General features: G+C 40.4%; 2 protein-coding genes across 2 annotated transcripts; both read right to left on the reverse strand.

Moving 5' to 3' along the window:
* Nucleotides 1-894: 894 nt before the first annotated feature.
* On the reverse strand, nucleotides 895-12,855 carry bicd2 (bicaudal D homolog 2 (Drosophila)). The gene is made up of 8 exons (XM_030418563.1): nucleotides 12,473-12,855; nucleotides 7,408-7,620; nucleotides 6,548-6,700; nucleotides 5,771-6,217; nucleotides 4,507-5,496; nucleotides 4,173-4,324; nucleotides 3,455-3,686; nucleotides 895-2,169 (listed from the first exon to the last, which is right to left on the reverse strand). The coding sequence occupies exons 1-8, from the start codon at nucleotides 12,710-12,712 to the stop codon at nucleotides 2,167-2,169; spliced, it is 2,430 nt and encodes an 809-aa protein (XP_030274423.1). The 5' UTR covers nucleotides 12,713-12,855; the 3' UTR covers nucleotides 895-2,166.
* A 3,374-nt stretch (nucleotides 12,856-16,229) lies between these two features.
* Nucleotides 16,230-27,120, reverse strand: LOC115582555 (transketolase-like). Its single transcript, XM_030418564.1, has 14 exons — nucleotides 26,771-27,120; nucleotides 24,680-24,797; nucleotides 24,440-24,553; nucleotides 24,240-24,337; nucleotides 23,271-23,462; nucleotides 22,993-23,111; nucleotides 22,238-22,434; nucleotides 21,995-22,159; nucleotides 20,701-20,857; nucleotides 20,089-20,219; nucleotides 19,919-20,002; nucleotides 19,709-19,802; nucleotides 18,761-18,883; nucleotides 16,230-17,344 (listed from the first exon to the last, which is right to left on the reverse strand). The coding sequence occupies exons 1-14, from the start codon at nucleotides 26,875-26,877 to the stop codon at nucleotides 17,157-17,159; spliced, it is 1,887 nt and encodes a 628-aa protein (XP_030274424.1). The 5' UTR covers nucleotides 26,878-27,120; the 3' UTR covers nucleotides 16,230-17,156.
* Between the last annotated feature and the right edge of the window lie 462 nt (nucleotides 27,121-27,582).

Raw genomic sequence — 27,582 nt, forward strand, 5'->3', positions numbered from 1 at the left:
TGGCTATTGTGTTTTAACAAGGCTAAAAGCTATTATAATCATAGTTTAATGTAAAAATTAACTTAATCAAAAATTGAATGTAAGTATCAAGATGGTAATGGCTAAATTTCAGTGTTTTTTAGATCTTCATTTCTGTTTTACCTGTTTATTATGTACATATTTTTGATAATACCATGAGTCATGAGGCCTTTATTTAATGACTTGTTTATGTATTCCATATAATGTGGAATTTTTGTATACACAGTGTATTAATGTGATTAAAGAGCTATATGTTTCAGAGAGAAAGAAAATACACAGATCAGCCACACCATTAAAACCACTGACAGTTCAAGTGAACAACATCTCGTTGCAGCACAATGTTCTTCTGGGAAGGGTCCTGGCATTCATGTAGATGCCACTTGACATACACCACCCACCTCAATTTGGTCACAGACCAAGTGCATCCTCTCACGGTACTCTCTAATGGCAATGACCCTCCCAAGCAGGACAATGAGCCCTTCTACTGCAAAAACTGCTCACGAATGACCCAAAGAATGTGACAAAAAGCTCGAGATCGCAACAAAGCCTCTGAATTTCCTAGATCTCAATGAGATCGAGCATCTGTGGGATGCCTGGACTCTACTTGTTGCCAGACACTACAGGGCACCCCCAGAAATCCTGTGTCGATGCCTCAACGGGTCGGAGCCAAGTCTGATCCACAGCTCATCCTCCACAGATTATAATTGTTCCAGGATGTCCCATGGATGCTCATTCTGATTAGTTTTGGGGAATTTCTCAAAATACTATGAAGTTTTTTAAATTTCTCTACTGTGAAAGAACATAGCTCCACTGTCAAAATTACTGTGGAATGGTTGCTTACTCATGTTCAAATGAAAAAGAACAATGACTACAACATTGTGAAAGTTAGATTTATTTCATCACCAGCCATAACTGTTAGCAGAGACAGTAACCCGCAGTCATGAATCTTGCTAGTGTTTTCCACAAGTTCAGTCTTGTCGACACCCACTTAAGCTCCCTTTATAAAACAAAAAGGATGAGGACATCCTGCAGTCTGAACAGTGTCAAATAAATACAATTGTAGTTATAGTAAAAACATATAAAATCAATTAGGACCAGGTATGTGAGCAACAATGTGTAAAATATTTTCACATAGCATAGACATTTTGCTTTTTTTCCTTGTCATGTTTGCAAATTGCACTTGTATACACAAAACACATAAAGCAGGCTTACTGTTGCAGACAATGGACTCAAAGGTTTACAAAAAGTAGTATTAAAACAATGACATTTAAAAAAAAAAACTCTCCTTCATGAATAAAGTTTATGAATACTATTAACATCTGACCTTAACTTAGACATCTTTAAATAAGCTTGGCATTAATACTTTTCCTTAGTCACAACAAGCATACTTTTAATTTGTAACAGCTCTGCCATGTGTACAAAGGTGGAGCCAAATTATACAAAATCTAGGTAACGCCCTGAATATGAAGCTCCATATTTGCAGGATTATAAAGTGAAAATTAACAGGAGATCTATGTGGCTGTTAAAAAGCCACCTCTAAATCTAAGGCCAAAAGAAAAAGAAAAAAAACAAGGCAGAAAAAGGGATTTCCTCTCTTTTGTTTGATTTCAACCAGTTGGTTGAAAGGTCTGGTTTTAAAAGAATTATTCAAAGTATAATCTCTGATTTTGTTGCTATCAAATAAATACTGATAAAACATGTTGGAATCACTTAAAATGTCATCATGGATCTGTCAGATAAACATGCACATCCAGTAAAAACATTGTGCGACACCTGAAACAATTAGTATGATTTTAGAAAGAAGGGGGAATCACCTAAGTGCTCAGTCAGGGTAACATAGGCAATGAGTAATCAGCACAACACCCATCTTGATTCTTCCTCTTTTTCAGTAATGATAGTGGTGCATATTGTTGGAAGACTGAAGGGACTGAAGTGGGCAGCTGATGCGATGAGTCATTCTTTTTGCAGTCAAAGTGTTTCTCTTTTTTTAAATACGTGTTTTGGCACTATAAAGCATACTGTTGGATTTGTTCTTGTGTTAACAATAATGTGATTCGGACCGTGATTAGAAAGTGAAGGAACCAGGAGCACTGGTGACTGTGTCTCAGACACTGACGGACCTCCTTAAGGACACTTGGCATCAAAGATTTACTGCAAATGGAAAAGATAAAACAGGAAAATCACATTTAATTGACTGTTGATTGAATTTCAATTTCCACTTCATTAGTGAGATGAAGTTTATCAATTAATTAAATTAAAAGTCAGCAATGAGGAAAGTTAGAGGCTTGCAGGGAGCAGAAGATTGAGGAGTGTTATGCATGCAGGCTTCTGTGAGTAGCTCAAGACAGATTCCCTTCAAAGAGTTCAAGAATTTTGAAGTTTTGTGTTAGAATACAAGGGCAAAGTAAAAGGTTTAGAGAAAGGAAAATGGAGGATAGAAAGAAAAAGCTTCTTATTTGTAGTAGAAAAACATGATTTATTGTAGTAACAAACTAAAAATATTCATGCAGACAGTTTGGTTTGTTGTTTTTGTTTTCAACCTACTTGAAATTCACATTTATACATTTTTTTGTTATCAATTTCTCACAAGCTGTTTTAGACAAGTGAGACTGAAAAACAGTTACACTTTGAACTGAGATCACAAAGAGATGAATTTTCGACAACATTTCTACTACAACTGTTGGGACTGAGGTTTAGGTTTGTATATCTAAAAGTGTTGTCAGTTTTAACACATCATGTCATAAAATTCTAAAAATACATTCAAACAGTGAATAACACAAAACTAGTTACAGCTTATGGCAAACTCTTCAGAAAGGCTGCAACTGCTTAAGGCTTTGTCACCTCATGCTTTCTTCATTAAGTGTAGCATGATCCTCACTGAAAGCTCCACCCCCAAAATGATTCACCAGCACCCGAACATGTCACAGAACTCAAACACTGATGAAGGCTTGGTACTTTCCATGATAAATTATACCTGCTTATAGTGAATTTGAGGGATGCAGCCTGGAATCAAATGGCAGTTGAATTAAAATTAGCACGTAGGTTTCCAGTTTCATGTTGTTCTCGGGTCAAATGAGGATATAAATACCTTACATAGAATAAGATTTAAGCTCCACACTTGGGAGATTTATGCTTTCCCTGTGCCAACTGAATAGATTCTATGTATCAATTCTATTCTGAAAACAACTATACTATAGCGTTAAGAAGTAATATTATTAGTGTGATAAAAATATTTCATTAGATGTATAATGGCTACAAAAACAGAGAGCATGGTGTTAGACAAAATGAGAGCATGCAAATCCTTAGAGAGACGCAAATTCTGCAAACGTAGATATAAAAGTTTTAAAAGGCCACAAAAACCCTTGCAGAGGAACCCAGGTCCTCTGCTGAGGCTTTGTAGCTCAGAGTTGGTTCTGCAGTACAGCCTCCGACTTACATGAAGGTTGGAAGCGGCTCCCTTGCCCTTTGTTTTCCCCTTGCCTCCTGCCGCTGTGGCTGTTTTACGACGCGCCTGCTCGTGGTCGAACTCCAAGTCCTCCAGGCGCTGCGTTAAGGCCAGCTTCTGCTGGATGGCCATACGCAAGAGAGAATTTAGGGTCTTCTTCTCGTCCTCAGCAGCAGCCAGCTGCCTCTGCATGTCATCCAGCTGGGTAACATACTCGTCACACCTGCGAGAAAGCGGGAAAAAGGAATAAATGAGAGATACCCATTATTTCCAGCAGGTGCCGCAATGAGCCTTTGAAGTGCTGCTGCTGTCACATGTTTTCTCCATTCCCCAGGCAGCATTTTCCAGATGGCAGGATGAGTTCTCTGCTAGCCGACTCACACAAGTATTACATCAGACTGTTCCCACAATGCTTTGTGTCTTTCTCGCAGACATATAGAGACACTCAGGCAAAACAGCTATGCAGAATATGCACAGAAACTTTGAATTTTCTTTCCATTGCAAGAAAAAGATTCAGAACTGAGTCAGAATTGGCAGAATATAAAGATATCTATGTTTGATATAAAGCATTTATGTTTCCTCTTCCTAACAAACAGTCATACATTATTGGTGTAAGCCCTGGACCACCTTGAACCATCACGTGACATCCTGGTGACATTTCGTGTTTGTCAGGAAAGAAAGGTAAACTGTTGATTATTTATAATCATACCTTGTAGCAAACATGGCTCGAAGAGAGGAGAAGGTAGCAGCATCCTCTTTCAGAGCCTTTAGTTCATTGCGGAGCTTCATCATCGTCTCAGTCACCATGCCCTTCTCACTGTCGTACTTACTCTTCAGGTTGGCCAGAGCAACCTCAGCCGTCTAAAGGGAAGAAGATCTCATTATAATTATCTATTTCATGCATTTCAGGTCTAAACTCAGTGGTTATTTTAAGCTAAAGCCTGTTGGACAGTTTTGGAAACAATGAACATCCTTCCTTTAAAGAAACATACACAGCAGGCATGCATACACACACTTATAGCCACACTGAGTGGTGTCCTGACCTGTTTGTTGGCCTTAAGCACAGCTCTGAGGGTGGCAATCTGTTCCCTTTTGGTGCTCAGCAGGGACTTTAGTTTGAGGATCTCTTCCATGCAAGCCTCTTTGTCTTTGTCTGCCACTGTGCTCAGCTCCAGGTTCGCAAGTCTCTGGCGCGACAGGTCTGTGGTGCGGTCCACTGCCTGCTGCAGGTGGCAGATCTGGTCCCTGATGATAGCTACAAGGTTATAGATGTTCATGGGTTCTGGCCGATGCTCTGGAGCAGGAGTGCTGCTTGAGTTAGACTTTTTCATTTCAGTCTCACTGATCAGCCCATTAGTGAGAAGCACTGAAGACTGGTGCTCCTTCCCTTCTTGCCCTCTTCTTACTATGGCCCTGCCTTGCTTGTAGTAGTCGAGCATGACACGATTAGGAGTTTCATTGTTGCACATACACACGTGGTTGTAGAGATTGGCCAGCTCTTCACTGAAAGCTATGAGCTCATCCTGGGCCACATTTAGGCTGCCGAGTGATTCTCCTGCAGTCTCGCTGACCAGACGGAGCTCCTTCTCTAGGCGAGCCACTTCTGTTTTATCTGCCTGGCTGGTCTTCTCCAGGGACGCCAACCTCGACCTCAACTCGTGGACGTCGCTATCCAGCCGTGCTCGCTCGTCTTCATACTGGGTTCGACACTCATCGTACTTTGCCCTCAGAGTCTTCAGCTCCTGCCTCAGCTCCCCAGCTTCAGACACAGCCACAGTGTATTTACACTGCAGGATCTCCGGTCCGTTGATGTCCAGCTCGTAGTAGTCTCCATCGTCATGGCTGTCCCGGTCTTTTTCACTGTCAAGGGCAGACTGGCGCTCCTTACTGGCCTGAAGTTTCCTCATTGCACTGAGGTTCTCAGTCAGCCTGTTGACAGTCTCCTTTTGCTCAGACACAGTACCATAGGCCTGTTCCAGATGTTTCTGGCTCTCCTGGAGAGAGTTGATCAAGGCCACCTTCTCCCGCTCCACCTAAAACACAAAAGTTAAAATGCATAAGCAACCGATACAGCCATAGATGATCATTAACCATGTAGTTACACTCTTAGCAACATAGATTTTTCTATTCTCCCATGTGAGGACTGTCAACTGTGTACATCTTATACAGTAACATTTTGAACAAACAACATGTTTTGACATTGGCAAAATCGATCAAATAGCTTCAGAACCAGACTTAAACTTTAAACTAAATTGTGGTGTGGTAAAAACATGCCAGCTGGCAAAGAGCATCTCATGGTCTTCATACCTGCACAAGCTGTTGTTTCAGTTTTTGGATCTCGGAGATGTTGAGCTCACTCAGCAGGTCGTCCACCAGGCTGGGTGCAGGCTTGAAAGCCTCTCCTCTCTTGTTTTCATCACCTTCGCCCATTTTGATCAAGCCGTTTTCAAAGCCTCTGATCAGATCATCGTTGTCAGGCTCGGTGGCAGCGGAGGGATCGTCGTGGTGTTTTAGGTTGTCGATGGAGATGTTGAAAGAGCTGTTGTACACAGAGCCGCCGATGGTCATATAGTGGGAGAGCTCCTTGCGCAAGGTGGCCTTTTGCTCACGCTCTGTTTTAATCGTTTCCAAGGCCTCTGTCAGCTGTCGCTCAGCAATTTCTCTCAGACGCATGGCTTCCTCCAGCTGGCTGTGTAGGCACTGGGAGTCCTCCTCCAGACGGCGGATCTCATGCTTTAGACCTTCATATTCCACCTAAGCAGATGGCAAAAAAAAAAATTATAAGTATGTCAATTTTCCTCAAATAATGTGTTCACTGTCATTTCTCTATTGGGCCTCATATCTCTGAAAAACAAATCACTGTAAACTAAAAAAATGTAAGAAAATTGTGTTAAGACTCCTGTTCTGAATTAAAGAAGGAAGGTGACAAGTTTTTGATGTTTTACCTTGTAACTTCCTTACAGGAACCAATGATTGTGTCTTTATATCAGAAACCAAATACATTAATATATCTTGTTTGGGACTATTTTTCAGGATCGTGATGTGTAACACAGTGAGTGTCAAGGTCTGTCTTTTTCAGCTCACCTGGTTCTGTCTCAGTACAGACACTTGTTTCTGAAGAGAGATGTTCTCCTCCTCCAGCTCACTGTAGTCCTGCAGCAGACGAGCCTCCCGCACCTTGTACTCTCTGATGTCATCACGCAGCTGACCACGCTGTAGCTCTGCCAGCTCTGAACTCTGAAATAAAAAATCATAGTTTGAAAAGAAAAACACTCTGGCTGTGTAAACTACATCCTTACAAGTGTCCAGACACTGTGAGGGAAATGAGGATCAGGGTGTCAGCATGTTTCAAATACCACTGGGTCAAGACTTTGGCAGGCAAATCTAATGACGGAAGGAGTACATGGTCCACTTACTGCTCCATGCTACAGAGACAGAGGCCTGGCGGAGGACATCCTTTGTGTCACTCACAGCGGACCATTACATCATCTTTCCTGCTGGTTCCACTGCAGTCCTTCTAACTGACCCTTCCCCCACTACAAGCACAAACTTAGACTCTCTCGCAACTCACCACTAGTGGTGGTGGTCTTCGCTCCATGTCTCAGTCAAAACTTCCATGAACTTTACCTCTTTCATCCTATTTACAGTAAATTGTAACTTAGCCTCAGCACAAGCCCTGTGAACGTGATTGTGTATAAAACAAACAGAAACTCCACATTTGATTTAGGGAAAGCCATTTAAAGTTTCCACAGCTTTACCACACGAAAGGCAACTATTAAAAAACACACATAACTCAACACAGATGTAAATGGTGGGTCTGTCTGTGAACAAAGTCAGGTTAACATATCACACAAAAAAGATCTAGCCTATAAGACCTACTTGTCATTGATATATACTGGCTTTATAGGTAATGCTGTGTAATAATCATATAATGAAATGATCACCTCTCTCAACTCCAGAGAGATGGCTGACAGGCGCTCATTTTCAGCCTGTACACCGCTGAAGGAGACTTTGGCCTGTCGGAGCTCATTCTGCAACTCCAGGATCTTCTGCTGGTACAGAGCCTCCTTACTGGCCGACTCGAGGATCAGGGACTCTTCCCTGCTTTCCCCATCTGCTGCCACCTTTTTGTGGGTTGAGTAAGCTTGTCCGAATGCCTGGGGAAACACAGTAAGAACAAACATCAGGGGCAAAATCATGACTGAGGACTAATAAAGATGCACAAAGAACCACAAGTATGAGCAAAATAACCACCGGTGATAAGATAAGGCTTTGCCTATCCAAACAGTTTCTTTTAAATACCTGGGGGCCTGTCATTCGCTGCATTTACTACTAGTCATTTGTTCCTCAGGAGACCTTTAAGTCACAAGTGCTGTGTCACCCTTATATCATGATGTAACTCCATGGCATCCAGCATGGAAAAAGATTGTTGCAAGCTCTGATTGGCTTTGAAGTGCATCAGTCATGTTCATTTGACAAGCTGGAGACAACTGGAGGCTGCTGTCTGCCAATCCACATTCAGAGACTAAAAAAAAAAAAAAAAAAAAAAAATACTTTCACTCAGTTTGATCTGTCTTGGAAATCTAATCCAGACTACCGCAGCAGCGTCAGTGGAATAATAGATTAGTTGACTAAAAGAACTTCCTACATGTGAGGATCTGCAGCTTTTCTTTGTCATTTATGACAGTAGGAAGTCACTTAGGGCACTACTTAAGTAGAAGGGCTGTTTCAACTTCTTTACTCAAGAAAAAAGGAAGAAAGTACAGGCTTTGAATTGTACTCAAAGTATAACAGTAAAAAGTATCCTTCTGAAGGATATTTCTACTGTCCTTTTCTGTGCAAAGCTGACTGAATCTCACCTCCCCATTTAACGGTTCCTCTCTATCCATTTCTGTCTCATTATGTCTTTTACGTTCTTCTGTCTTGCTACACCTGCCGTGCGTGATGCGCACTGATAAATTGAAATCAATCTTGTGCAGCATGTAACGTGGCAAAAATAAATATAATCAATAATTCCCCTAAAATGCATTCAAACTTAAGTATTGAGCCTGTTTTGAGAATGGTGTAGAAAGTACAGATATTTGTGTTAAAGTGTCGAGAGTAAGAGTAAAAAATTCAGAAAAATGAAACCTTAAAGAAAATATAGACACCTGAAAAATCGACTTTAGTACATTAACAAACTTTTTGTTCTTTGTAACTTCCCACCTCTGCAGACATGCAGACATGTATGTGAGTTTTGCCATGACTGCCCTTTTCTTGATACAATAATTCAATCAGAGTGACTGTCACAAGCCCCGAACAAACCTCAACAAAATACCTTGATAATATTTTCATATTCACAGCATTCAAATCACGAGTTAAGCATCACTTCATCACATCACAAGTTCTGCAAATTCAAATCTCTGCAAAACTCCTTCGTTTCCAAACTTAACCTTGCTTTAATAGCTGATGTACAGCACTCCTTTGCTCCTTTGATATGCAGCTTGAAGGTAAGAACTCCCTAACATCTCAAAAAAAGAACAAAAGTCATGATAATTTACCAAAAATCTATTAAATAAAACTGAATGTCAAAAAAAGTCTGTTAATTTAAATTCTTATCAAAGCTAATCCCACACTGCAACAGTACATTCTTTAAACAATTGTAATTTAATCGCAGTGGATTACAGTTTCTAAACATGACTACAATGTATTGCAAAATAAAAAAAGGTCACTCAGCTACTGACATTTTGGAATATTCAGTAATGTCAGACCACAACAACCCCAGCAAAACTCCAGAAGATGCAGGGGGAACTGACGACACAAATGCCTCGACTCTCAGGTCCTATAAAAATCTTTCCATAGCAGACAGGTGGGTGTAATGGAGGTGGCTATGATTGTGTTTAAGCTAAAGTCAAGATGACAGAACTGACAAAGTAAGGACAACACATTAATAGTTCATAGGAAGAACAGCCTGATGTCGGTTTCTTACAGTCAACTGACTTAAAAGCTTTTAGACATCCAGCCAACACACACAGACACTGAGCTGAACTGGTGATGTAACAACTCCTGTGCAAGAAAGTCCTGAAAGCCACCACAGAGCTGTAGGTCTCCACTGGCATCTGACCCCTCAGTAGTTTTCAGTCAGACCAATTTGTATGTATAACAAGAGGCGGTCAGTCGTGAGGGGAATTGATCTATAGCTTAATAAGAACAGTGGGCGCTGATGGATGGTTCCTTTTCCTACATCAGCCTCCATGACATACTCGACTGAAGAGAGAAGCAGCACTCAGAATCATGAGATACCAAGAGAGTGACTCCAACAATGAGTCAAACAATGAGTCAAACAATGAGTGGACTGTGACCTACATTGTGAATTAAGTAATGTGGACGAAAATCACCATCAACATACAACTGAGAAGAAGTCAGCGAAAGACCCACGTCAGTTCCTCATTAAACTGGACACGTAATTGATTGATTCAGTGTGAGAATCTGATGGTTTTCTTTGTCATACAGGATAGTAATCTGGCTACATTCAAGATTTAGACTCTTGGTCAAATAAAACAAGCAATCTGAATACATGACCTTGGACAGTGGGAAATAACGGGCAGCTTTCTCTATTTTGTGACAGGACTCAATCAGTATGAAGATAGTAATAAGTTGTGTCACGTAGACATAAACAAAGGCTTTATCTCAGCTAAGAAAAAGACTGACTACTCTCTGAGTTTATCTTGTTCTTTACACAGAGCAGTGATCTGCACGCAATATTACACATTTATGGCCTTCTAGCTAGCAGAAATACCACACAGTGAAGTATCCGAATACACTAAATTATTAAGAGTGAGCGGACTATAACTGCTGAATGCTGACGCCAATGTGGAAGTGGTCTTAAGACACAGTTCCTCTAAAGGTTTATAAACTAGATGCTTGAGAACTCTGACTAAACTGAACAGAAGGGAAAAACCCAAGTTCCCTCTGGAGACAGTCAACATTTCCCAAAAGTTAGGACCTTAGCTGCTAATGTAACTTCTTCTTTTGTCTTTTGCTAGGGCAATTTTTAAAAAATCACTGGTTTATGAGGTAGATATAAAGACCAAATGGATGAAATTGTATATTGTATATATTGCTTAACTGACATGTATCTTGGCCTCAGTTTTGCCCAAGCTCCTCCTCATCCACCAATTTAGCATTTTTTGTCTTCAAGAACTGTCGCAGATGGCAGCAAATGGTACAACCAAATTTCAAACCATCCCTTTAGAAATCAGTGGGTGATGTCTCAGATCACCATATTAATAAACAAAGGGAAGGACACAGCATTTGCTTAAGTGAGAATTAAATTACTCCACAGGTGTCAGGCTCATAATGGAGGTGAGGAAAGATTCCTTGACAACAGCTTGGCTTAAAGTCATAACATCTTAAGGCTGAAATGAGCTGGGTAAAAAGAGTCTCGGGCAGCTGAATTCATTAATGATGACAGATGAAAACCTCCTTGCCTTGTGAACTAAGGTCTAAGGAATTCACAGGCCAATTAGGACATCAGGATAGGTGTTGTGAAAATTACTATGGAGAAGATTTTTGAGTCCGCTTGCCAATAAAATAAAATGCATTTTAAAAGGCAATGCTTTGTCTCACGACTCAGTGTCCTGTCCACAACACTATCTGCTTGTTACATGTCACAAGCACGTGCGTAACACTGAATAATCTGAACCTACAGGGTAACTAACAGCACATGTTTAGGGGCTGACCGTTATGGCTTTTTCAGGGCAGACAACGATACTTAGAAATCAAGACCTGGAACCAATATTTGGGACTGATATTCATTTGCAGTAAAAATCAAAGTCTTTGTGTCAAAATTTCAATAGAAATGATGGAATAAACAGTAAAATTGTGTACAGTTACAGTAAAAGTGAAGTGAAGCACAGTTATCAGGTACTTTACCTGTACCTCCATTTTCTGCGACTGTAAAATTCCTCTCCACTACATCTATTTGACACATTTAGCTGATAGTGACTTTGCAAGTTCATATTATTCAATGTTTAAAGGCTACTAATTCAGATTATTAATCAGATATTGTTGGATCTGGGACATTCTGCAAGAGCATGTTGCACATTTTAACTTTAGTAAATTTTACCGGCAATCTGTCAGAAAATTTGCAGATACCGATATTAAATGATAAAATGTTTTGGAAGAGTGGAAGTACAGAGAAACAGAAAATGGAAATTCTTAAGTAAAGTAACTCAAAATGTTACTTTTGTACAGTCCTTAATTAAAAAGTACTTTGTCACATTTCATCACTGGTCATTCTCAATTTTCACTCCACGACCTTCATTTTTGATGCCTATGTATATATCGGCTCCACATATTGATTGACGATCACTTTGACTACTAGTTATCAGCACGGGGCTTGAAAAAACAATACTGCTAGATCCTTTCTAAGGATCCACTTATGCATAAAACCCTGAACCGCAAAACAAGTCTGAAACACAATTCTTTTTCAATACAGCCTGACCCTTCCAGCTACTTTTAGACCCAATAAACACACACCAGGTTGGCCACATAGGCATGTAAATATGATAGACTCCTGCAGCTGCAGACGTCTAATTTGAAGGCCTCAAGTACACAGCAAGAGAAACAAGTACTGGCAAGAAGTGACCGAAAAGAAATATCGATGTTTATCCTCAAATACCAGGAAAGCATTCAGCCAGGATGTTTATGTCATGCTTGAAAAACAGTCGATAGCTATCTGTCATAACCTTACAGACAGGATCCACCTAATCAATATACACTTTATGGCACTTTAAAGTTATATCTGAGACCTCAAAGCAGCCTGGGGCATGACTGATAGCTTACATGATGTAATGATGGTTCTGATTAAAGACTGTTTGTCTGAGTGTTTACCGCTGCTGCCCAAAATTAGTATCTCTTAGCGGGCGGCTAATAGGGTATTTTCTCCATGGCGGGTGTCCACATTCAGACACAAGCACCAGTACATGTTTTAAGGTGTCTGTCTGCGTGGCTATGACCCGAGGTTACCTCCTTCAGCTGATCCAGCTCATGTCGGACCGTCTCGTACTCCGTCTCCAACTCATCGAATCGCTGCTTGAGCTGCTGTTTCTCCTCCAGCACCGCCAGCCCGTACTCCGCCGCCTGGATCTTCTCGTGGGTCGTTTCTCGGAGCTCCCGGGTAAGACGCTCGACCTCGGCTCGGAGCCACTGCGGCCCGGCCTCTGTCACCAGTACCGCTTCGGCATATTCCTGCTCCTCCGTGGACATCTTGGTGAGCCTCGCCGACTCACAACTGTAACGGGACCCAGCCCTGGCTAACAGGAGCAGCAGAGAAAACCACCGAGACCGCAAAATCACTGCCTTCTTTGTTTGAACCGCATTGTCAGGACTTAAATGGCGTTTAGTTCATTTTGCCTTCTCCCGCCACAGACTTCGACAGTGCTCAACCTAGACGACACTTTTATCATTCTCGAGGAGTTTCTTGAGCTTCTTCATGAAGCTGGCGGAGGAAACTTGAGTTGAGATCATCTATTGGAAAAAGCTGCCCCTGAACGGCATTCAAATCTGTGTAAGTGGGGAGGGAAATGTAGTTTTAAGTTGAGCGCGAGCATCCCAACGTTGGCGTCCCTCAGCGGCCACATTGACTTCAAGGACCAGAATGCACCGCGCAAGTTTAGCTAGGATTCGGCCACCTCCTGCAGATGTCAATACAACACTGCCATCTAGAGGCCTTATAATGAACTACAACTATAACAACGAGACAGACACTGTGCTTAAACTATTAAAGACACAATTTGTGTTTATGGCTGCAAATATAATAATTTTCATTATTAATAATGAATTATGTTCTGACTGACTGATTCATTATGCATGTAAAGAAAAAAAAATAAAACTCCCCATCAGAAACTACCAGAGCCTGTTTTTATCCGACAAACAAACCCCCGAATTATTTCATTTTAAATTATTTAAAATGCCGAAAAAGCAGGGTGGGGTCATCAAATATTTGATATTCTTCTCTAATGTAACAACTAATATGATTCATCAATATCCAAACATTTGCAGATTAATTGACTGTCACAACACTAAGTGATTAATTGTCTAATTGTATCACCTCTGCTCAGAATTTAAATGTAAACGCTGCTCCCAAAATGATTGACTTTTATTTGAATGCATAGACCTAGACAGCAAAACTATTAAAGTCAGTTATTTGTGTTTTTTTTTTTTTTTTTTGTTAACACCAGTATTTCCTGGGCAATGTTCACAGACATTAGAAATGCCAAACAAAAATGTTTCTTTCATCTAGTTGTAAAACGCTTGCACTAAATATAAGATTGCATATATACCAATGGAAAACACAGAGAGGTCTCTGAGGTTTTCTATTGTCTTTGATCTTTGACACAAACAGTACTTTTAAAGGCCTCAGGACATACTGGGAACCAAATGAATGTGAAAGCAAACCAGTCTTATGTGGGACTTCCTTCTGTCTGTCACATTACTTGGCAGAGTGGTTTATCTGGTTGAGGCAGCTGACGGGATGTTTGATCGTTCAGTTGTTGCTGCACCTGCCAAGAGACTTCACCTGAATCTGAACCTTCAGTAAATGGTGGGTACACCTGCATTCCTGACTTTTAAGGTCTTCCACATGTGGTAATGTTAATACATTCTGTTAATATATATATATTTAGTATGTATAATATTCTGTGTTTATACATTCTCTCCTGCTGTCTTTGTCTTCTTCTTTCAGTTTCCCTCTCTCTTGCTTTCTCTCTTTGTGTTTATCCAATCAAGTTATCTGAATTGATTTCTATTTACATACAGATCATGATTATGTTTCTTCTTTCAGGAACATGTCAGGAGAGTTGCTGACGCTTACAAACACTGTATGTACTGTGTAGTCTAAATGAAAAGTGTACGGTTATCACACTCCCTAAAACAAATTCATATGTATTTAGAAGCTATTTCTTGACTTTAATCTAGTGTTTCGAACATTTTCAGACAAATATTACCATTTTTACTCAATCTGCTTTGGTCTCGGATGGGCAGCAGCGCTTTATAGTCCTTATCGTTGTAAGTACAGTCACTTTCTTGGAACAATTGACATTTCCAATTCTTTCTTATTTACAATCAAACCTACCTTTTATTGTATTTCAATTTCAACATTAAAACATGCACTCTGTTAGTCTTGATGTCCTTCTTGCATTTCCAGCACTCACAGATCCAATACCTTTTGCTGTGTTCTTCACCTTTCTGTTTGAGGTTGTGGGCATAATATCTGGTAAGACGAACTTTGTTTTAAACTTTCACTCAGTATTTTAAAACATATTAACCAGAACATTATTTTACCAGAGGCTGTTCCTTTTTTAGACTGCTGTACATGGTATTTTGGTTGACGACTTAATCATATGTTTTGTTGCTCAACAATGTTCACTGTGTCTGCTTCCTGTCAGAACTGCCGGCACATACAAGGCAATGTAAAGGTCGTCCATATGACATAAAAGGTACACACACACACACACACACACACACACCTAATAAATAATTTGTTTATGAATCGTGCCAGCATTTTATTTTTTAACTTAGAGCATATAAAGAATTACAATAAATGATGTATTTATCACTAACAAGTGTTGTTTTTAATAATTGGTTCATTAATATCCAATAGCATGTGCATTATTTATAGCTGATCAATAATGGAGTGAGCAATAATATTGCTTGAAAGATGCAGCAACCATCAATACATACAGTTTAAATGATTAAACAATGACCTTGAATGTTATAAATTAGAACCCCCATTCAAACATGCTCTTCATAAAGACTATAATGTTCCTTTAACTGTGTTTAGATGTTTGCTGGGGATTTGGTTTTGCACTTTTTGTGGCCATCCTGAACCTCAGATCATACCACGGTAAAGCTACATGACTTATACAGCACATGTAACATACCTTGGGAAAATAGATTTTCTGTAATGTCATGTTGTGCTTTATTCCAGTCTACACGGTGTCTTATGGATGTGGAATCATTGTGTTTGCTCTAAGAGGAGCAAAACGGAAATACAGCTCTCTATGGTGGGTAGGATAACAAAACCAACTCTTTTTTCACATCGTTCAGATAGATTGGCAATTTTTGTAGCTATATTACAGTTTCTATTCAGTGTCTTCTAATGTTTTTTAAAAGTGACAGGATGGTATTTGTATGATCTGAGAGTGTTCTTTGTCTCTTTTGGTCAGGGAACTGAGAGAAAGACGACACCCCTGGCAGTAGAGAGAGTGTACAACCCCATTGTCAATTTAAATCAGTCCAAAGTACAGAAATGTGTTTGATAGAATGAACTTCAGACTCAAAGATGTTGAATTCTACCGGGAAGTGAACAAGCAAACAAGTAATTCACTGTGGTTATCTGTCATAACTGTAAATAAATAATTAACTTATAAAACACATGATGCAGATATGTACTGTATGAATTGTGTTATCTTGTCAATAATCATGGTTTTCTACCTTTATATTAATCTTTTAATTAATGTATGTATATGTAAATGTGAATACGCAATATTGTGTGTGTGTGTGTGTGTGTGTGTGTGTGTGTGTGTGCGCGCTCTGATTTATGCCACTTTTGGAGACACACATCCGACTAAAGCCCAGTTAATTTGGTACAACTGATGCAATTGGGAACACACATTGTGTCTGTGTGTGTGTGTGCACGCATATGTGAATTGCTTGCATGTCAAATATTGACAACATTTGGGAAGATTGGGGGAAAAGAACAAACTACTGGAAATGCTCAAAGTCAAATGCAGAGGGCTTTATTACATGAAAGTATGGTACATAGAAAATTTCAAGTAACAAAGAAAGTGTTTGTTCTTGGGTCCATAAGTCAGATGTAACTCTACCTTCATCGTCACAATCAGCCAGATTCTCCATTCTCCAGCACTTGAGGGGCCCTCAGCCCTTCCAGCTTATGTTAAAAAAAGGAAGATGATGCCATTGAACACATAATGATTATCATCACACTGCTGGTATGGTCCAGTTGTACAGCACAAATGAACACTGAGGTGTCTAAGTTGATGGTAACTTTAAAATGGATAATGAATAAAAAAAATGTGCTGAAGAGATTAAATTAAACAGTTTAAATTGTCTGAGGATGTGATTCGTTGTTTTGAGTGACTGCTCTTTATGACCTACGTACATTTGTTTGATTTTTTTTCTCCACTACCGTCTACAAACAACAACTCAATTAGCTTCTTTCTGACACTGTAGTCATGAGAAACACTTAGTTAAAAACTACGCCCCACCCAGTTTACTGAGAGCTACATCAGAACAATATAAAAACATTTCCTTTAATTGAAGTTAATCAAAAAAGCATTTTAAAAAACACACCAGAGCATCACATAGTACTCATGTTGAACATGTAATATTGAATGGTTTTGTATCGTGAGCATCCACCACTGACAGAGTTTGTTATTTTGACGACAGTACTTTGAGTTTAGATATGAGGATATGTATCTGTCCTTGTGTGTGATGTGATGCACGCATGAAAGAGAGGTAAACTACTTGAAAGTGTACAGCACAAAATCACATTACTTCGGTACACACTTAGGGGGCATTCACAGTGAAGGAATTTAAAGAGCTGGGTGTCGTGTGAATCAAAAACATATTCGACTTCTTTATTGTCATCTGCAGGGGTGTGATACAAGAGGGTGGGGCGAGGAGAAAGTTACTTGGCATTGGTAGAGCTGCTGAGCATTTTGCGGACAGCTTGGGCAATAGCATCACGGTCGATGCCGTAGATCTTGAGCAGCTCTTGAGGTTTGCCACTGCGAGGAACATGGGACACAGCCAGGCGGTGCAGATTGAAGCCAGACTCGTTGACCATAGCTGAGGACACTGCCTCCCCAAGGCCTCCTGTGGAAGGACAATTTATGACATGAGAGGGATGCTGAGGGGAGAATAATCATTCTCAGTGGTGGTGGAAGAAGTATTCATATCTGTTATTGTAAGTAAATGAATCAACACCACACTTGAAAATCTCCTATGGAAGTAAAAGTCCGGCTTTCAAATTCCATCCAAGCAAAGTATTCAAATGTGATAAAAATTTTCTTCAAACATTTTAAAATGAAATGACCCATTGTTTTTTTAATATGATTCATTTCGAATACTGTTATTGTTTCTCTAGCCTTTTACTAGCTCATTTTAAGTAGTTCTCTATACTTTTGGATAGTTTAATCCACAACAGTGAATCATATTCTATAAGATCATCATATGTTTGTGAAATCTCTGTACTGTGATAACCGTGTATTTCTGTATACAGTGCCATTTTTCAGCATGTGATGATGTATATTCAACCTAATCCTAGAAGGTTTTGATCATAATTATTTATCTTAAGTAAGGGCAACAGTTAATTCTCTAATTCATCTGGAAAAAAAATGGCTAAATATAGCTTTCAGGCAAATGCAGTGGAGTAAAAAGTACAATATTTGCCTTGGAGCTTGACAGCTTAAATGTTGGCTGTGTACAGGGTTGAGGGGGTTACTTTAAAAATGTATTCTAATACAGATCACAAAACAGATTTAATGTAATTGTGCAGACTAGTTTATCATTCTTTATTTTAAAATTAAAATCCTGTTGGTAAATCCCCATTTTATATAAGGTATCTTAAATCTAATTACATATTCTTTCTATAATTTTACCGGATATAGTTATCTTTTTTGTATCATTTTCACGTTATCCTGTTACATGTATTCTGTTACTCCCCAAGCTTGGCTGCTTAATAACACAATTAATCACATGCATTATACATGTACACAAAATAGAGAAGAAAAGACATCATCATCTAAACATTTCCCCTTGAACGCTATGCCCTCTTAGTCCAGATGTAAATGCATGAGATATCCTAACATCAGACTGATTACAGTTGCCAAATATCCTTTGTCTAGTCGAGTCCGTACCATCACCCATCCCCTATCTCTTAACAGGCACAGGGCATGGCTGTCTGTGCTATTTAGGTCACAGAGAGCCCCATGGGCACATGCTCAGTTAAAGAAATCTGACAGCACTCTGCCTCTCTGCCTCTCACACTTACCAAATGCACCACAATACCAATACCTTGCCTGCAATGAGGGGACACAGCAGTCAGCCTCCCTTCACAGCCAATAAGCAAATGCCACCACATCACCTCTCTGTAGCTGAACCAATGGACGCATGCCACCGCAACACACCCGACGATGTGGACCAATGGCTGAGCTGTGTTACGCTGAGAAGCGTGTTGCTGTCATTGCTGTCATACAATATGCAGGAGCTGAACAGTTTAAAAGAGCCTACCTTCATAGTAGTGGTCTTCCACAGTGATGATTCGTCCCCTAGTGGCACGTGTGTGGTCAGTGATGGTTTTGGCATCCAGTGGTTTGATTGTGAAGGGGTCAATGACCCTGACGGAGATCCGCTCTGGAAATTCAGTTAATTTAATTGAATAACACAACATCTAAAAAAATCGCTGCAACTGTGACACGCGGTTCATATAATGTCACTAAGATAAGGATGGCTTTATGAATCCTGTATCTTTTACCTAGTGTTTTAATCACTAAAACGTAAGAACTATCACAGTGAAAATCACTATTTGCTCTGCTGTAAGTGAAGGTTTCTCTCCATGAAAAGCAATTATTGTCTATGTTTGCAAAGCAGTGAAAACAACTAGGCAGTATGTGTGGGGGAAGTCTAAAAAGATGAAAGGTCCCATATTATGGTTATCTACAGGTTCTCCTTCTGAAAGCCCAATCGTCTGATTCAGCTGGGGGTGTGGCTGACTTTATTACTGTGACATCTCAACCTTAAAGAAGTCTTGATGGCTTGTTTAAAGGTTATTGAATACAGGTAGTGTGCATTTCTTCATGGACTGAGCACCTACACCTGTCTTATGATTTAAAAAAAAGACATGGACATCTTTCTAAGTGCAATGTCATAGGTAACTGGACTTATTTCAGTTTTCTTGAAGACATTTAACTTCTCATCGAACAGGCTACTTCAGCTCTTACTAACTGCAGGGTGCATGCAGGCCTGGTTGCAAAGCTTTCACCTCCCCACCTGTTAGAACTGAAGATGCATCAACACATGCAGAGCTTGTTTACTATAATATGGGACCTTTAATAAGAATCACATCAGAGGATGGTTGGTACAAGAGGTTTTATCTCAGAAAATTTAAGATGCAAGTAATTTAACAAATATAATATTCAGTTGTTCTTTTGCTCAAAAGTGGCATTTAATGTATTGTACCTTTCTTTAAATGTTCAGCTGCAGCCAGGGCCTCGTGCAAAGTCACTCCAGCTGCCACCAAAGTCACCTGGTCCTCTTTGCTCTGGTACACCACCTGGCAAAGGGAAAGGTATTTTCTTCTTCGTCATGCCAATCACTCTTAACAGTGTTTTGAGTTTATCTTATCTCCCTTTCAGTGCAAACAGATATGCAAGCAGAAAGACGCCTCACCTTCGCCTGTCCAACATGAAAGTCCTCGTTGCTGTTATAGATGATGGGGCTGTCTTGGCGGCTGGTTCGGATGTAGCAAACACCCTTTACAGAGGGACACATGACAATTAGCAGACAGCAAATGGGATGTTTTTGCTAATGGGTAAATGTTCCACTGATACTGCACTTACCTTTGTGGTTGCGGCCAGTTCCACGGCCTTCTCTATAGACACACCGTCACTGGGATAGAAAATGGTCGCTGTGGGAAGAGCTCTGAACATAGCCACATCCTCTAGACCCATCAGAGAGGGGCCTTCCTCTCCTGTAATATATGTACATTTATAGTTGATCTCCTGCATCCAACATTCAAAAACTCCTCAAAATGTATTGACAGGTCAGGTGAGCTGATACATGCAGATCCAGAGAGCCAGACTTTGCATGCAGTGTACCTGCACTAACAGAGGGACACCTGGTTCCCTGCTGACAGCTTCCAGGGCAGACAGGAAGGGAGAAAAGGGGAGGATTGAGTACTAGCTGCAAGGCCGAAGAGGGTAAATGGTAGGGAAAACAGGATTAGAGGGAAAGAGAAAGGATTGAAACAACTGCACACACAAAAATACACATAATTCTTATATATATATTCATACCAAAGAAGGAATACAGTGGATGTGGTCTCAGAAAGTGTTGTGAAATGTCTGGCTTCAGTGAGGGGGGAGTAAAAGTGGATTTTGTGAAGGTGTGGGTGGGTAAGGTGTGTGAAAGGGGTTGTGGTGGGCACGGCTCATTAGCAGCAGTCGACTAACCAGTGGACAAGCCGCAGTGGGAGCCACACAGATTGATGTTGCTTTCAGAGATGGCTGCCATGCGGAGCTGGTCGTAGGCGCGGGTGAAAAAGGAAGCAAGAGTGCTGGCAAACACAACGTTCCTCTCACGGGCAGCACAGCCCATGGCAACACTGACCTGTGAAAGGAATTTATATTAATTTGATACAAGAGCACAAGAGATATAACATATAGACACAGGTCACACATGATGGGTCCTAAAAAGATCACCCAGAGGGTCAAATACCGGTGGCACCAAACCATATTTTGAAAGACTCTTTGAACCAAATTCCATGGTGAGTAGAGAGTCAGTGAGCAGAGATTTCTCCAAAGCTTTGCAGCTTATTTCCCCATATGGGTGGAATCAGTGGCATACCTCCTCTTACAAATAATTTCCTTTGTCCTGTCTCCACATTTCTCCCCAATCCAACAACGTCTTCCATTTGCTTTGTGAAAAGCAGCAACGAAACATCCATGAAAGTGCAACTGTGATGTTAGATAAATTCTTAAAGATATAATCAAAGAATACAAATGGCTTCTTTAAATGCTGCACTTTAACCAGTTTCACCCAAGATATCCAGTAGAATTTCATTTATCTGTGTTTACAGCAAATGAGGGTTTGATTTATGGCGTTAATCTAAAAAGTGATAGTTTATTTGATCTCATTTCTATAAGACACAAAAATGTCGTCATTCAACTTTTGACTTCCTTTACGCATTCAGCCAGATGGTCCCACCCACTGAGCTGATTAATATTTTAATCTGAATACACTTGTCATGACCGCTCATCATCACACACATGCCTGACCTACATTGGAGTTGGCTGCTGCTGGAGCCGTAACAGCGCAAGCAAGGAATTAATGTCTGATCGCCTCACTGCCATTTACTAATCTAAGATCGGACAGAATAGTGACTGGCAGAAGAAGGATGCTGCCCGCATACTTGTGTCAGCAGCAGCCACATTGGAAATAAGTGGGCAAATGGGTCATGTCTTTACCCGTCCTTACATTATGTATAGATAAACATGAATAATTAAGTGACACAGGCTCAAATGCACAGCTGTGAGATGAAGATGCACTCATGTCAAGTCGGAGCTGAGAAAGAGCAATTTAATCAGCAAAATCTCAGTATTAAAGAGAGAGAGGGAGGTTTTGTCTGCGTTTTTAAAAAATAAACTTCCAAAAAGTATTAGAGTATGTGACCAAAAATACCATAAAGCTAATGTAGATGTCTTTGTTTATAAAAATAATAATCTACAGAGTCATGAGGGGTCATACCATGTTCTGCTGAGCGATGTAGCACTCCACAAAGCGATTGGGATGCTCATTCTTGAAGATCTCTGAGTAGGTGAGGTTGTTGGTGTCTCCATCAAGGGCCACAACACGTTCATTGTAGCGGCCTAACTTGGCCAGCGCCATGCCATATGCCTTCCGTGTGGCAATCTTTAAAGAAAGAAAAAACATTAATCATTTTAAAACATAATTGAGTTATTTCCCTCTGCTTGCGTACAGGTGACAAACCTTTTCTCCAGCCTTGTAGCTGGGCGCACTTGGCATCCTGATGTTCCGCAGGCTGACTGGCGGGGCGTCCTCGATGGGAGCAGAAGGGTACAGGTGCTTGCTGCTGTTCATGATGCGGCTCTGCAGGTCCTTCATCACCATGTCGGCCATGTCTTTGGGCAGAGGTTTGGCATGCCACCCCAACTTGTCCTCTGCGGCTGAAACCACATAAACACGGCATCACATTGGTGGAGAGTATGACATTTGTGCTGCTGGAGGTCTCTCAATTAAAAAAAGCAAAACGCGAGTAGCATGTAATCATAGGAGTTGTTGTCTTTGTTTTTAAACAAGGACCATTCTGACGACTCAGGGCAGAAATGGTTATGGCAGAGGTAATATTTTATAGTTTTATTCTTGTGGTGTGAAAATACAATCACTTTCTCCCAGAAGTTATAGCAACAGGCAGCCAAACGAAACATAATCAAATTGATTCAAAATCTATTTTAAATTAGAGTAAGGATATCTCTGGTTTTAAACATGCTTGTAAATATTCAGGATAATGTATAACTCGGTAAAAAATAGTAAAGTCTTGTGTTGTTTTTTTTGTAATTTCAACATAGAAATTTTACTTAATATGTCTTTATATGTTGTTTGGTGGATGGGATTACATGTTTAGGCTGGAAAACTGATGATGTGTGCCTCAAAATCTCATATGCATTAGAGTGAGAGTGACGCATTTGCAGATGAGGAGCAGACAGCGGCAGACAGACTATTACCTGGAATGCCTTTGCCCTTGATGGTCTTGGCAATGATGGCGGTGGGTTGATGGCGTGGCTGGCTCAGAGCTTTGCAAAGCTCCTCCACACTGTGTCCATCCACAATGATGGCATGCCAACTGTACACACACACACACACACACACACATACATACACATCAAAGGCACCCGTTAAAACACACTTGGTACAGTATGATGTAAAGGAGCATGGCACGGACAGAATTCACTAAATGTAATAGTTGTGGATAGACAGATCTCTAGGATTTCTGCACTTTTACCCAAAAGCTTCGCAGCGTTTTTGATATTTCTCCACATGATGCTGCAGGGGTGCAGGGTCACTCTGGCCCAGACGGTTGACGTCCATGATGGCCACCAGGTTGTCCAGCTGGTAGTAGGAGGCGAATGACATGGCCTCCCAGACAGCACCCTCTGACATCTCACCATCCCCCACCAGGCAGTACACACGATAGCTGAGGTGGAGAACAGGGTGAGATGAGGGTGAGGGCGGGGTGTTCAAGAAGCAGGCAAATCTCACGTAAATTTCCTCTGACACATTTCCAGTCAGATTGATTCTCTTTTCCATTATCTGACAGTTGGCTCGGTAACCAGCTGTGACATGATAAAAGCTTCCCAAGGCCCCTGAAGGCGTGGCTGCTGAGTTTCACACCTGCCTCTGAAACAAGTCTCCCATAAGAAACCCACAGACTCATTGAAATAGGACAAATTACCATCAGATCATTCATAACATAAACGATAAACAGTATTGTTTGGGTCGAATATTACCAATTTCATCATGTTTGGTATTTAATGTGAATTTTTCCCCCATCTTTACAAAGGAAATAAAATCAGTTTGTGATAATAGATTAGAGCAATCGACTAAAAAATGAATGCATGGTTGAAAGCACAATGCATAAGCTTGATTCTGAGATTAGATCTGCTTGGATGGTAAAAATAAGTGAGATATGACTGCTGGGCATGTGATTATTAGAGCAGAATAATTGTGAGAGCAGAGCATGTAGCCGCAGCACACACCCACAGAATCTGGAAAGCCCTTATTTCTAAAGTACGATGCTGACCTTAAAATTTTTGGTCTATCAACACACTATAATATTGTGAATGTTACTATTGTATGTCAAATTAACTTGAGTCAGGGCAAATAATTTAAAACGCGTATATGTATACTAAAATATTCAAACTACAGAGACAGTGTTCTGCTTATGTGTGTATCCACATGTATGACAGATTACCTGGACTTGTCAAAGTATTTCCCAGTGTAAGCCATTCCACAGGCCACACCAAGACCCTGGCCCAAGGAGCCGGTGGCTATATCCACAAACTGCTGCTTCTGAAATGCGCATAACACACACAAAGCGTTATTTCAACATTCAGTGCACTGGTTGTGCTGCATAAGATGATGGCCAGTGTGCGAGTACATGTGGAAGCTTACAGGGGTTGGGTGGCCCTCCAGGGTGGAGTCAACATGGCACAAGCTGAGCAGCTCGCTCTCCTTAAGGAAGCCTGCTTCAACCCACATGGAATACAGGGCCGGAGCAGCGTGACCCTAAACGAAGAGAGAACATAAACAGATCAGTGTTATAAACTAGTAATTCAAGGAAACCAAATTCTGAACAGCGTTTAGACACAACCAAAAGTATAGAAATAACCGGTAGGACTGAGTGATCGTCACCTTGGACAGGATGAAGCGGTCATTGTTGAAGTTGCGTGGGTCATCGTAGCGGTACTTCATGGTGTGGAAGAACAGCACCGACATGATTTCTGCCACACTGCAGCATGATGTTGGATGTCTGCACGACAGAGGAGAGGCTGCTGTTACCCACATGTCAGCCACACTCGTGCACACAGACTGCTTCGATTTAAACACATTTATGATTAAGAGCAGGTTACTAAAAGACCATTTTGCATATTATTACAGGCGGAAGTTGATGCTACTGTCTCGAAATGCTATTCTGTTCTTGCAGAGGTGTAGCTATAGATGCAGCCCAGGTAATCATATTGTGAAATCATCCAGGGATGTGAATTATAATAACTGAAAATAGTGCACATACACTCTTTTGAGAAGAATACAAAAAACTAATATGTTGGTGTTTTTTTAAAACATATATATTAACATATATATTTATATTTAGTCACATTGCCAACCTTAACAGAAAACCCCAAATGACTCAAAGTTGGACAAGTTTCTTCATTAGAAAAGTGTTTGTGGTGCTAATAGAACATGCTGCATGCAAAGGCCCTCAACAGATTAGACAAAGAACCAGTTCTAAATACCATCTTATCGTACTATTAAAATTAGAAAATTGTAACTGGTATAATGGTATTGCTCTGCTCCAGCCAACTCGCCTGACTTAAACCCCTATAAGAATTTATGAAAGACACCAGACCAACAATACAGACAAACTGAGGGCAGCTATCAAAGCAACAGAGGCTTCCATGGCACATCACAAGCACCACAGGCTGATCGCCTACATGCTATGCCACACTGATGCAGTAATTCCCAACCAAATACTGAGTGCATAAATGAACATGTTTTTCAGAAAGTCGCCATTCCTGTATTATAAATCCTTTTTTGATGGTCTTATGTAATATTTATGTAATGATATTTTGAGATAATAGAGATAATAGCTTTTCATGAGCTGTAAGGCGTAATCATCAAATTAACACAGAACGAGGCTAAGTATTTTTCTTTATGTGTAATAAATCTTGAATATATGAATGTTTTACTTTTTGAATGAATGTACTTAAAAATTTGACTTTTCCATGATATTAAAATTTTTTGAGATGCACCTGTGATCTTCTTGATTCTTTGAATTAGACAGACAATTCTGGGCTCAGTTAGCTGTTCAAACAGCGAACATTCTGGGGAAAATCACAATTCTTCCACCGATTTCTAAAGAGACATTTCTTTAATATTATTTATGGTATGATATTACACACTGAATGATGCAGCAACAATCTATAATTAAGGTATAATGCGGACATGATACACAGGATCTTCATCACCTGCAAGTCAACATGCAATCCCTCACCAAGCATTGCACATGGAAGGCGGTCTGTTGTGCCTAATACTGCACAGTGGCACATTGTGTGTTCAGTCAGAAATCAAATACAATATTCATCCTGCAAAGACACAAAAGTAAATATGATAGTTTGAAAAAGCCTAAATGCACCAAAGAATAACACTTTTTTGTCGTTCTCCAGAAAATGAAAATCTGATCACCTGAAAAAAAATTAATTATTCAATTCCAATGTCAGCTGTGATTTAAACGTGTTGCAGATGTGGATGTTAACTGCACTAAATTTAAAAGGATAAAAACGAATGCACTTAACTTTCCTGCAACATGGTGCATGTTTTATAGTTCATAAATGTTATATAATGCAGAAAAAAGGCTGTGTGTAATCTGGATATTTTCATTTCATTTATTTTATTTAGGAGACATCCAGAGCGCAACTCATCAAATAACAACTGTGGATGTTCAAATGATTCTGTCAGTGGATCAGAGGAGGAGAACAAAGGCAGGACATGATGTTCCTTTGGCCCTTCACATGTCTGTGTGTGTGTGTGTGTGTGTGTGTGTGTGTGTGTGTGTGTGTGTGTGTGTGTGTGTGTGTGTGTGTGCACATGTGACTGTGATCATCTATGCCTGCTGCAAAGCAGTTTTAACTTTGCATTATGTTTTGCACCATTTTGTGTTTTTGCGTTGTGCATTGCATTAACAGCTGTAAAGGTGATGTGTGAGAGTCAGTGGAGGCGACTTACCCGCTGCCCGCTGCAGTTGTTGCCTTGATGGAGTTGATTCGGAGGCGGTTGGCGATGTTCCTCAGTGCCTGCACTGTCTGCTGGTCAGGTTTGTGGTAATCCTCCATGAAGGCAAAATGTCAAGTTCCTCAGCACCAGAAAAAAAGTGGATCGGCTAAGAACTGTTTGTTGAGTTTTGTGTGTTTTGAATGTGTGTGTGAGAGAGTGAGGGTTGCCAGAGAGCAGCACTGTATGTGTGTATGTGAGTGATGGAGGCAGAGAGAAAGAGAGAGAGAATAGAGGAGAAGCTGGATTTATCATATGAGGCGTGCAGACACATAGATGCACAAGGACACACACACACACACGCACACACAGACACACACATACAGAGGAGGGGGAGAGGAGGAGGAATCCAGTGACGTGAGCTGGGTGTTGCTGCTAAAATCCAACAGCAGTCATTTCATTGGCTACTGCATGACTGGGATGGTGGAGGTGTGTCACAGATACAAATGTGCATTAGAATGTGTATGTGCATGTGTGTGTGTGTGTGTGTGTGTGCCTGTAAGGAGGGGCTGGATGATTCGGGGGAGGAGGGGAGACATTGTAAGCATCTCACCCTGATTCACTTTGGCTTTTCTGTCTAAACAAATAATTCAGAGCTTGATGGTTGATTGTTCTTTGTTATTTACTCACACTCACAAAGGCCCCGCTCTTATTGCCGAAACTCATTTTTGAAAAGGCCCCAATTTGTTTTTGTTGGAAATTTAATAGGAAATAAAGATGATGAATGAGTGATGAACAGAGAGTTAAAAAAAAGAAAACAAAAAAGA

The sequence above is a fragment of the Sparus aurata genome, chromosome 6 (genome assembly GCF_900880675.1).
Source record: "Sparus aurata chromosome 6, fSpaAur1.1, whole genome shotgun sequence".
Lineage (NCBI taxonomy): Eukaryota > Metazoa > Chordata > Actinopteri > Spariformes > Sparidae > Sparus > Sparus aurata.